The 12375-nt window shown below is 49.1% G+C and overlaps 1 protein-coding gene across 1 annotated transcript in view; it reads right to left on the bottom strand.

Moving 5' to 3' along the window:
• Nucleotides 1-12375, bottom strand: part of ITIH2 (inter-alpha-trypsin inhibitor heavy chain 2) — a 325176-nt gene that overhangs the window by 170050 nt on the left and 142751 nt on the right. The window contains exon 13 of the mRNA XM_078677093.1: nucleotides 8555-8740. Coding sequence (XP_078533219.1) covers nucleotides 8555-8740 — 186 coding nt within the window. The remainder of the gene's footprint in view (nucleotides 1-8554; nucleotides 8741-12375) is intronic.

Below are 12375 nucleotides of genomic sequence, written 5' to 3' on the forward strand. Positions count from 1 at the left end.
CAGGAGCGGTCACCATGGAGGGGGGGAGAGAGCCACGACGTTCCACGGAAGAAGTTGCCTTACATGGGGATAACTAAGCCATCGGGCCCACCTTACCTTGCCCACCAAAGAGAAAATTTGGAAAGGTGACTACGTCGATATGCTGAAGCTGCTGCATGGGGAGCTTGCAGTGAAGGTAAGGTCCAAAGAAGAGGAATTAGAGCCTGCCAAGAGACCAAGGGTAGCCATGACTATCAAGAATTTGTCGGCAGTCTTCCTGATATTCGCTAGCGTATACTGCGAAAAGTTCCCAGACAGGTCTGTCGCATTGTTTAAATAGATGGACATGATCAGAAGGGCCCAACTAACGTACGGGGGGTACCCGTGGTCTCACTATGATGAGGAGTTCAGGGCACAGCTGGCTTGGGACACAGAGGCGCAGTGGGGGGAGATAGATACAGATTTATACCAGAAAACATGTGCGCAGTGATGTTTGGGAAGACGATGTACACAGCCAGCGGGCTTCCTCTGGGGTCCTGCCCCTTTCAGAACCGCCCCACCCGAGAGGGGGTGGGGTACACAACAAGCGGCACCGGGAGTACACTGGGAGCATGCTGGGACTTTAACAAAGGCACATGTGCCAGGCAGTACTGCAAGTTTAGGCACAAATGCTCAAAGTGCTCCCGCAGACACCCACTGGTGCAATGCTACGGACCAGGGTACAGCGGGCAAGGCCAGCAGCACAACCAGGGTGCACAGCAGGTGGTAGGGGGTGGCAGAGGAGCGCAATGGAATATGGGAAAAGGCTCATACACCCATTAGGCAGGATCGCTAGGAACAGTGGTTGGCATCTTATCCACGGAAAGAAGACGCAGAGCTCTTGAGACGCGGATTTAAAGAGGGTTTTAGGCTAGGTTATGAGGGGCCTCGGTCTGCCAGGTGGGCAGAGAATTTGAAATCTGCATAGACACATAGTGCGGTAGTGTGCACCAAATTGTTCAAGGAAATACAGGAAGGACGCATGATCGGCCCTTTCACGGGTAGCCCCATTTGAGACCTGATCATTTCCCCGATTGGGGTGGTACCAAAGAAAGACCCAGGACAATATATGCTAATACAACACCGCTCTTGGCCGAAGGGGACATCTGTAAATGACTTCATAGCGGCCGACGTGACGTCAGTGTCCTATTATTCGGTTGATGTGGCACGAGAATTGGTTGCCGCGATAGGGCCAGATGCCCTCATGGCAAAATGCGACATTAAATCGTCGTTTTGCTTACTGCCAGTACACCCTGATGATTACCAGTTGCTAGGCATACAATTTGAGGGTTCCTTCTTTGTGGACAAGGCGTGCCAATGTGATGTTCCATATCCTTCACATTATTTGAGCGCTTTAGTTAATTTTTGCAATGGGTTTTCTCATGTCACACTGGTATAGAGACGGTGACACACTACCTGGACGACTTCTTCCTGGTGGGCCAGCCTGGTTCTGTGGACTGTCAGCAGCAGCTGACAAGTTTTAAAGAGTTAATGGGTTACCTGGGAGTCCCCTGGCACCAGAGAAGACGCACGGTCCCAGTAAGGTGTTGTCATTTCTTGGCATCAAACTAGATTCAGGGGCAATGGAGGCACGCTTTCCGATGGACAAAAAACTGCACATGTTGCTGCTGATCGATGGGTTACTGGCCAAAAAGAAGGTGATGGTTAGGGAGGTGCAGGTATTGCTGGTACATCTGAATTTTGAGTGTAGTGTGGTAAGGGCAGAAAGGGCTTTCTGCAGGATTGGGGATGTCCCTAGCAGGTTTGACAATGCCGCATCACCAAATGCGGCTGTCAGCTGGAACTAAAGAAAACTTGCGCCTATGGCGCACATTTCTGGCAGAATTTAACGGCATCCCAATGGCACCGCCGGAGGAATGGGAGTGGAATGTCACGATCTACTCAGACGCCGCAGGGGCAGGAGGTTTTGGTCTCTACTGGCAAGGGAGGTGGTGCGCAGAGGAGTGGCCTCAACATTGGAAGAATGGGGGGAGGAGCATTGCCTTTTTGGAACATTTTCCATTAGAGGTGGCAGTGACAGTATGGGCACGGGACTTGGCCACAAGAAGGTGATTTTTAAGGTCGACAACATGTCAGTGGTGCAGGTGGTAAACAGGCAGTCAGCAAGGGAGGCCCAGGTGCTGAAATTGTTACGGGTTTTTGTGCTGAGCTGTTTGGAACACGATACCTTGTTTCAAGCCAAGCATGTGCCTGGAGTGGACAATGACATTGCGGAAGCTTTGTCTCGTTTGCAGTGGCAGAGGTTCCATGGTCTAGTCACGGAGGCGGACAGAGGCAGGACACCGGTTCCAGAAGGAATGTGGTACATAGGAGACAAAGGGTTTTCCAGCTGGTATTAGGGTTACTGGCCGCACCCACACGGAGGGCATATGAACAGGCTTGGAAGGAATTTCTGGAGGGTGGGGCACAGCGAAGATCGTAGCAATGGGCAAGGGAGGAGGAGGTAGTGCAGTTTATATTGTCCATGATTGACAGGGGTCTATCGAGGGTCACCTCTAGTAGGCAAGTTGTTGGGCATAGTGTTCATGGGCAAACTAGGTTGTGGCTAAACGCTCTCGGCAGGGGAGCTGGGCAGTTGCCTCCTGGAAGGTTGGGCGCGGGAAAAAAGCAGCAGGGTTCGGGCGAGGAGGCCTCTGTCCCTTGCGCTCTTGGCGGCTTGAGTCGGGTTTTGCTGCAGATCTGCCGAAATGCGGGGGAGGTTGTTTTGTTTTCCACCCTTATGTCTTGGATGTATTTTGGGGCTTTCGGGTTTCTGAATTGCTGGATGGCAGGGGGGGCACAAGGGGTGCAATGGTGCGATGTGGAGCTTCAGGATGAAGGGGTAGCAATGCGGCTAAATCGATCCAAAACAGACCAGCGGGGAGTGGGGAAGTGGGTGGTCATGGATACTGCCAGGGATACACGGGTATGTCCAGTATTTTGGGGGTGGATAGTGTATAAGGGTCTGGCTGCAGGTGACAGGGAAATGTTAAACAGGGAGGCGGCCGGCTGGGTGAAGGTGGCGCAGCTGTTATGGATCATGTAGCGAGCTCTTCTAGTTTTGGGGGAGGCACCTGGACAGTTTGGCACACATTCTTTTCGCATGGGGCAACGACTGAGGCAGCGAAGCTGGGATGGGGAAGGGAGAAATTATGCGTTTGGGTTGCTGGAAGTCAGACTGCTTTAAGACATACATTCAGCTGTGTATTTTGGGCGAGGGGGAAGCATAGTTCTGTTCAATTTACTTGTCTCATATCTGTGTCTTTTCAGGTGCGGTGTCAGGGCCAGCTGCAGTGGACTTATCCATCTGGATTGTGGGGCATTCTTTTGTTAAATGGGCAGAGCGTTATGAGCGGTCAAAAGGGACAGGTGTGAATTTGGGTCGGGACGACATATTGTTCCATTGTTCATGGTAAGGAAAGGGGGGCATGCGGTGGCACAAATTGTTTCCTACCTTAAACAGGATGGTGCGAGGCAGTATTTGTCCTGACTTTTTGATTATTCAATAAGGGGAGAATGACATGGTTTTGTGTAAAGGTTTGGCCCTGCTGAAACAAATGAAGAGGGATATGCTCGAGATTATACTGCAATGGTCAGGGTGCTATGTTATCTGGTCCGAATTCATCCCAAAGAGGCATTGGAGGGGAGCAGAGCATCCAGCAGCGATAGACAAGGCCAGGAGGAAGATTAACCGGGACATGAGAAGCTTTTGTGACAAAGAGGGCATAGGGAGAGTAGAGCATCCGGAGCTTAGGTATGCTGTAATATATTGTTTCAGAGAGGATGGGGTACATTTGTCACGTTTTGGTTTGGAGTTATACATCATACAGATCAAGGAGGTTTTAGACAGAGTTCTGGACATTAGATGGTATCTGAAACAGCCTGGACCCTAGTTTGGGTGGTCAGAAAAGTCTGGGAGAGTCTTTTCTGACTGGTGTTTTTTTTGTAGTAATAGTTGTTATATTGTTTACAGTTTAAGTTTATTGGTTGGGAAAAGTCACTACGGGAGCAGGCAGGAAGGGGAAGTAGTATAGGAAAGTTTACTTAGATAGTTATCTTAGGAATTGGTAAGAGGTTACAAGTTTTAATGGGTCAGCAGGGATGACCGAGTTGGGGGTTTATAAATGGTTGCAAAGGGGGAACCTTTAGGGGTGGGGTGTAAGGTAGGAAGAAAATATTTAGTGAGGTGTAGTTTTGTACCGCACAGCCCAAGGAGATTTGTTGTTAGGTGCCCCTGTCTTCAATAAAGCAGACTTTTTCACACTTAACAAGCCTTATTGTGGTCTGTGCTGCACCGCTCTCTTCGGCCCAAAATTCTGGTGCGGCAGGGTTTCTCTTATAGCTTCAAAACATCTGGCCTCATCTTTGCAGTAACTCTCAGACTGTAGATTGGTGCATTTATTTACAGCAATGCATACAGGCCCTCTCTTCACAGGCTGCAGCACAGGCTCTGAGTGCGGAACCTCGACAGTCACTTGGGACACTGGTACAGGACCTTCCTCACTGCTGGTGCAGGGCTGCAGGCCTACTCGCTGCTCTGCATGGGGCATCGGGGCACTCGCTCCTTGAGGCAGTGACCTCCTGGGCCTAAAGACGTCACATGCTCATTACAGGCATATCGGGGCTCTTGCTCTCACTGGTATCATGCAGCTGCTGCAAGGCGCCTCGTAGGGGGTGCTAGTCCTCTCCTTCTTTTCCTGCTCACTTGGGAATTGCGGGGACAGGTGAGGCTTCGTGCAGAAAGTCGGCAGCGGTGAGGCACCTTAAGCAAGGCGCTAGCTGCGCAGCTTCCTCCCCTGTGTCACAGATCTTTGCCTGGCAGATACGGCGGGGTGCCCTAGCAATGGACTACAATTCGTCCAGGATTACTAGACGCTGCTGGCAGCATGCACACAAGGCTGTGCCCCCTCGTCGCCATTGAAGTGTCTGGGGCGTGGACCACACGGCACATGATATGTGATACTGGAACTGGCCCAGGGCACGTGCGCCCGGCCCCTTTTATTAACAGTGTCACCTGACTGGTGACGCCGGTGATGGGTGGGTGTATAGTGTGGGTGAAACACTAGAACGTGTCCAGCAGGACATTATAGGAGAGAAGTGGGAGTTTGATATAAAACACTATAGTGCTGTTAATGACATGTGACATCCAATGCTGCCTTTCTTACTGTGAATCTCAGCATCCAACCAGACAGAACACTTAATAGGGGAGTGCAACACCCCAACCTAACCCCTCAGACGCCCTCTAAAGCTACATCCATAAATGTGACGTTCTTTGTTCTGGGATACTGAAAATTACAAAGCAACTCAGAGCAAAATTAATAAAGCCTTGCTGAAATCCGAAAGGGTGCCCACTACTCATAAACAACCTGGAGCCTGCCTCTCTTTTCCTTTTCTCGTGATAGCTCACTACTGCCGTACCACCAAAGGGTTACCAGAGAGGTAGCATGCAGGAAGTCACCGGAAAAACCATCTGAGCTCGTGGTTTCTGATTTGACCGAAGTCGGTCCCTTTCTATCCAAACCCCACCCTATTGCACAGGGAGTTCCGCAGGGCTCTGCATTGAGCCCTTCCCTCTTTAAACTTTACGTCCAGCCTTTGGCGACAGTGGCCAAAGAGTGGGGCCTTACATTAGTGTCGTACGCCGACGACACTCAGCTGGCCATCGCACTTACAGAAGCTCCTTCCGTCTCATCCTCCAGTTTTAAAAACGGTCTTTCCGAGGTTGCTCAATGGATGACTAATAACTGTTTACAGCTTAACGCTGGCAAAACAGAGGTGCTACTCCTTGGCAAAAACACCAGCCTCTGGAATGAGCACTGGTGGCCGTCTTCCCTAGGCACCATTCCATCTCCCAAAGCCCTAGTGAAAAACCTAGGAGTTTGGATGGATGCCTCACTCAATTTTCAGGCCCACACCAAAAAAGTTGCTGGCACCTGTATCGGCCTGCTGAGGAGTCTTATCCACATACTTGGCTTCTTCGACGCCAAGACTCGCCAACTTATCATTCAAGCCACCATCCTCTCGCGTCTTGACTACGCCAATGTTCTCCTTTTTGGCGCTAACAAAAGTGAGGTAGCACGACTCCAACGCGTGCAAAACTCTGCGGCTAGAACTCTAGTCGGCCTTCCCCGCAGATGTTCAGCCAAAGCGACCATACAAAAACTACACTGGCTACCCGTCGACTCCAGAATTAAGTTCAAGGCCCTTATCACGACCTTCAAAATCATCAAACTGGATACCCCTCCACTGCTTCGACCACTTCTCACCCCCTACGCGCCATCACGTACTCTGCGATCCTCAAACCAAAACCTCCTATGTGTTCCACGCATAAAACTCTGCCGCATGGGCGGCCGCTCTTTCAGGTTCCTTGGAGCTAAACTATGGAACAGCCTGCCACAACACATACGCTCCATAGAAAGCCTACTGGCGTTCCGGAAAGCAATTAAAACGCTCCTATTCCCTCTCCCCTAATTCCCTCCCACCCTCTCCCGCTCTGACCAGGGTCTGTGGTTCTTAGCGCCGGGACGCCTCATCGCTGGGGCAGCTGTTTGCGCTCTACCAAAACAATACAATACAATACAGTGCTCTGGGCACCCCTGCCCTCTAGGCTCCGGCGCCGCTGCATTGGGTACACCAATGATAGTTGATTTTACACACAGCCAATTCATCCAAAGCTATCATAACAGATTTGTTTACATAGTAAAGTGAGGGCCTGTCCCCATCTTCCTGATATTTAATACATAAAAAGCCTTTACTAATTCTTCCATGGAGAGCATCTTCCAAGGAGAACTGTCAAAAGTAGTGTAATCCGAGTGATTTGAGTTATTGTCATTTCAAAAGATTGAAAAGGATCAGAACATGGCCCAGCCAAGTCTCTGAGAAAAGAGAATCTGGTAACATCCTAGCAGAAAAACTAAAAATCATTCCTTTAACTTTGTGTGGTAAAGGAATGCGTGGTTAAGACACATTTGTGGTTCAGGCTGCGTGGTAGTGGCACGTGTGGTTTAGCCATGCGTGCCTCTATCATACAACCATTATGTGGGGTCTTTTACCATTTCACTTAGACTCAGGTGAAAAATTAATCGAAAACTGAACAGGCATATCCTGCTTGAAAAATGTATACTATGGAGGAAATTGGTCTTCTACAAACAAAGACCCATTGGGGTTCCACCGAAGTTTGTTTAATGCACAGTCAAATTATTGCGACCATCCCGGAACATGAAACTTTCACATGATTTATGATGGTATGGAGGTGTGCAAAAAGCAACTGTGTGAAGTTTGAACCCACAGTTTATATCAAGTGTTACTTGTCGAAAATCTTGGGGGAAGGTCCTTTGTGAACATGTCCACCAGTTGTAATCCTGATTTATGCGCACACATGATTACCAGCCCAAATAAAATTAGAGTTACAGGGTCTTATTTACAAGCCCCTTGGCTGCCTGTGCATCACTTTTCCTCATATATAATGCAGCACACCAGCGGCACAAGGGTTTTGTAAATAAGCCCCACATTGTCTTAGCAAGCTCCAGTAGCTTGCATCAAAAAAGTATATTGGTCAGTATGAAAAGTCTAACAAGGAGGTTCCACAACAATGGGTATTATTGAGCAGTGCACTTTGAAGCCAGTTGTAATACCTTCAGTGTTGTTGTGGACAGAGTGTCTGGGATTGAGAACATGGAAATATTAGTATCTTATTTTATCATACCCCTTCTACCTCTATTTGTTTCTACCGTGCTATTTGATTAATAGGGAAAATATTATTATATGTGCCAGCTGAGAATTAGTGTTCCATATCTGGAACATCCTGGATTCTTCTCTTTTACATTCTCCACATCGCGCGCCATTGTAGTCAGAGCAGGCTACAGAAATGTGACGCACCATAATCTTTGCTTGCACACATATATTTTGTATCAGAGCAAAAGTTACACAAATCAGCGGGTGTGCCACTATTTTTTTCCTCCATAATATACACACACATGTAAAAGCAACAAGGGTCTAAACATCTGTACAAATGAGTTTGCAATTCAGCGCATAAATAACCACTGCAGATTATTTAAGAGAATACTAATTATATAATCTAGAATTGCAATGTCGAAGGTAGAAGTCAGAGAAAGCAAATCATTGTAGGCAGTGCTTAATTTGAGCCGTGGTTTCTGGTGCTCAGCACTGGCCCTTAATTGGTTTCTGGTGCTCGTAAGGACAAGTACTTGTCAATACTGCACTTAGGACAGTCTGCCACATGATGGCGCTGCTCATCTAATTTAGAGAGGAGCAGAACAACTGGTGTTTATCATTACAATATACATTAAAAACTACTAATACCTGCCTCCCCAGCCATTCCTTTAGCTTTGGGGACCTGGAATAGTCTGAACTGTTGCATTTTCAGGCGAGATAGATGGTTGGTAGACTTTTTGGCAGAGATGATGGGGGCAATGGGTGGTGCAAATTGCAGTGGCCTCCTGGTCAGTGCCCTGGCACTTATTATTTTACAAACTAAGCATTGACTGTGGGATCAAAATATTTTAGAGAAACTTACAGCGGTGGCAGAGACAATGCTCTCAAAAACTTGAGTCTCTGCAGGATTAACTTTTCCAGCTACTACAATTTCGTCTCCTCCATAAAATGTATTAAATGCATTCTGGGTGACATCTGTAACTGATTCATGTGGGTATACAAACTGAATGTTTTTGAGAAGTGGAGTAGACACTTGCTTGTAGAATTCCTGTCAATAAAAAAAGTGAATAGGTGTTAAATTTCACTTCTGAGCAGAAAACACAACTTGATCACATTCCACCAACATCTTCTAATCTCAATAAAACACTTTAAAATAGCTATTTTAGAAACACGAGGAAGCAAAACTTTGTTAATGTTTACATTTATATGGAAGGAATGTAAAATTACACATAAAATGGCATGTTTAGCATCATGTAATGAAAAGAGCCAAAATGATGAAATACAAATGTGTGCAATTTTCTATTTAATTCCATGCGAAATGAAAAAACAGGGCCTTTGTTGTTAATAGAGTGGTACTTGTCAGGCTGGTGATTTTAAAAGCCCTGAAGGGGGCGTGGCCAAGATGGCGGCCGTGTAAGCGCTCCTTCACGGAGCTCCCCAGCCCAATCTCACCAGGAGTTAACCAGCCCGCAACTCTAGATCCCAGGTCTTTCATCAGACTCAGTAAAGCAGTGAGCAGCTCAAAATGGTGATTATAAGCGAGGGTCTGCTCACAAAATGACAGGTGCCACAGAGCCAACTCTGAAGAACTCAGCACCACTGTGGTGAGAACTACCGCTCGCATGAATGCACCCATCCTTACCAGTAATTCTGGCAGCATCCAGAAATCTCTGAGCTTCTGGTGCCTTGCATCACCCGGACCCAGCATAGGAGGCCATGGCCCGTGACCCAGTGATCATACTAGCCAGAACACTATGTGGGCCCTGGTGAAGCATACACTGATACATACCTAGACCTGCCATGGCATAAGAGGGGGACTGGACCCCTCCACCAACACCAACACCCCCTGTGCCTAGACCCCCCTACCACCACACGGAGCACCAACACCTGCATGCCCTTTGGCCTCCACAGGCGGGCCCTGGTGGGGAAGTAAAGGGGAGTGAAACATGCCACAACTCCATGCAGTTTGCGCCACAAAGCTGACTGGATCTTGCCACTCATACCTTCACAGTTAGCACACCTGGGGACTATGAGACTAAGAAATGGTCCACTAGACACCACAGGAAATGGAGCTGCCACCCCACTCCTCCTCAACTGGTAAGAAGACACATCTGGGTCAGTGATTGAGATCAGCATTTTACAGAGGGCCCTGGCCAAGACCACAGCTACAGAACACAACACAATGCACACCCCTGCATTCCAATTCAACCCATAGTAAGCATACTCTATGCTAGGCGACACAGCAAGGATAGCATGCCAGAGGCAACAGACAGCTCCACACTCACCACCATCAGGCAATTGCCTGGGCTATTCTATAGATCATGACACCGGTTGGGTCGTGGTCCCATCAGGGTTGAAAGGGGAGCAACAGATCAAGTGACAGATAGAACTTCAAGAGTAACAAAGGGTAGACCCATGGCGGCACACAGATCATAGAACGAGTCTACTATCAAGGAGGTCCTTTCCAAAGGACGTTCCAAGAAACTTGAACATGAGCTTCCATGAGAAACAGCATCTGGGGATCAACCCATAAACAACAGCATAACGCAGAGCACGGAACTGGAGGAGTTGGAAAGGCACATCACAAAATCCTTCCTAGAAACCCTACCTAGAAAGCTCAGATAAGACTTTGGCGTCCTGAAAAAATGAAGTAGCTACAGATATCAAAGAAATCAAATGAAATACAGCCGAAATAGAGCAATCTGTTACAACTCTGGAAAATGGCAGCAATACTAGGGATGAAGAACTAGAACTACAAATACGCAAACTCCTAGAGCTCCAAGAGTAGAATCTCAAACTACAGACACATCTGAAACACCTGGAGAATAGATTCCACCACTCAAACAGGAGAACTAAGGGAGTACCACTCAATACGGGTAAAGATTCTATTGAAGGATAAATCGCTCACCTCTTCCAACAGCTACTCAAAATCCTGGCAATTGCTGATATAATTTTTGACTGCGCCCATAGAGCGGGCCATTCAGCGAACTCCCTGGCAGGCCCCAGTATATTTTTACCTGTCTCCACTATTGCAAACAGCAGGGGAATATAGTGATAGAGGCACGGAATGATGATCCAATCACTTTCGGGAGCATTAAAGTATGGCTATACCAAGACCGTTCTCCCATTACACTGCAGCTTCAGTATTCCTTAAAGAGGATACTGCCTTTTTGTTTGAGAAGGATGCCAGATGCAAATGGGGACACCCCTTCTGACTTAGCTCTGTCTGGAACTAAGAAACAGTCAGTGTGTGTACAATTGATGAAGCCCAATTAATTATCAGCTGTCACCATCCATCTGACAATGCTGACCCACCCAGGACACTCATAGATCACTACCAAACAAAACTGGCAGTGTTGGAAATTGGGTTATTGGTCAGAGTTTATGAACCCGGCCAAGCATGGGAAGCCTCTCCAGGCCTGATGGACCCACGTCCCGGACCCTTGGCAGTGTGACAGGCCGGAGCCAAGGGTGGGAGAGCCTGCCCTGCAGCTGGGCAGGGCACTGGGGCCCGGTCAGCGCTCCTGGACCTAGCTACGCAGGGGAGGCATCCCCGAGCCTGTTCCAGGGGCTTGGCCATGTAGTGGGCCAGAAGACGGAGTCCAGGATGGGGGGGGGGCACATACTCCAGGTCCCACCGGGGCCCCAGTCAGAGTTTCACAATCAAGCAAAGTAGGGGAAGCCTCCCCGGGTCTAATGGACCCCATCCCAGGCCCTTGGTAGTGGGACAGGACGGAGGACAGAGCCCAGGATGGCAGGCCCCGGTCGGAGGTCTTGGACCAGGCCACAGAGTGGAGGCCTGCCCAGGCCAAGGTACCCCATCCCGGGCACATTGCCACGCTGCAGGCCTGAGGACAGGGCCCCAGTCCTGGGACACCTGGTCACTGGCTGAGAACCTCCAGACCACGCGGGGTCCAGGGTGCCCTGTCCCTAGTAATTCGGAAGAAGGCAACCCTCCTTTCCTGTAATCCATACACACCGAGTTACAGAGGGGACCAAAGGTGTGCATGCACCTGACCTATTGGAGCCCTGGCTGGGCTCAAGGAAGCAAATGAGCCCTAATCAGGACATCCAGGGCAGCCCAGCCATCTAGTCACCCCAGTAGAAAGCATGGCTTGTGACCAAATGGTCAGGCTCAGGGGACCCTGTGGCTTGGGTGCTAGGAGTCCAACCTGTGCCTCAGGCACTGGGCTGTGAGGAGGGGCCTGATGGAGCTCTGACCCAGGGCCTGCAGTCTCCTTATCATGCAGGCGAAGTGAGGGAGGATTCCCTGGGTCTGATGGTACCCCGTCCCTGGCCCTTGGCGGTGCGGCAGGCTGGAGCATGGATCCCGGGGCAGGTGCGCCTGCCCTTGGGTATCGTCAGAGCTCCTGGACCCGCAACGCAGGTGAAGGCTACCTGGGACCCAAAAAATAATAATAACACGTGTTCTACCGTTTTTATTCCCTTAGATTTTGGACACTAGGTCATCCAGCACCAAGGAAAACCTAGCCAAACTTGGGCTATCCAGGTTGGGCTGATTCCGTGGTTCTCACCATGTTTTATCATCCAGAATCCCTTGCAAACCTCAAATGTTGACAAACATCCTTAAATCCGGCATTCCCTTAGGTCTCCCAAAACAAATGCCAGGGAAATCTATTCCCCTGCTCCTGAGACTGAAAAAAAATGAAATCCCACTGCTGT

The sequence above is a fragment of the Lissotriton helveticus genome, chromosome 1_1 (genome assembly GCF_964261635.1).
Source record: "Lissotriton helveticus chromosome 1_1, aLisHel1.1, whole genome shotgun sequence".
NCBI lineage: Eukaryota > Metazoa > Chordata > Amphibia > Caudata > Salamandridae > Lissotriton > Lissotriton helveticus.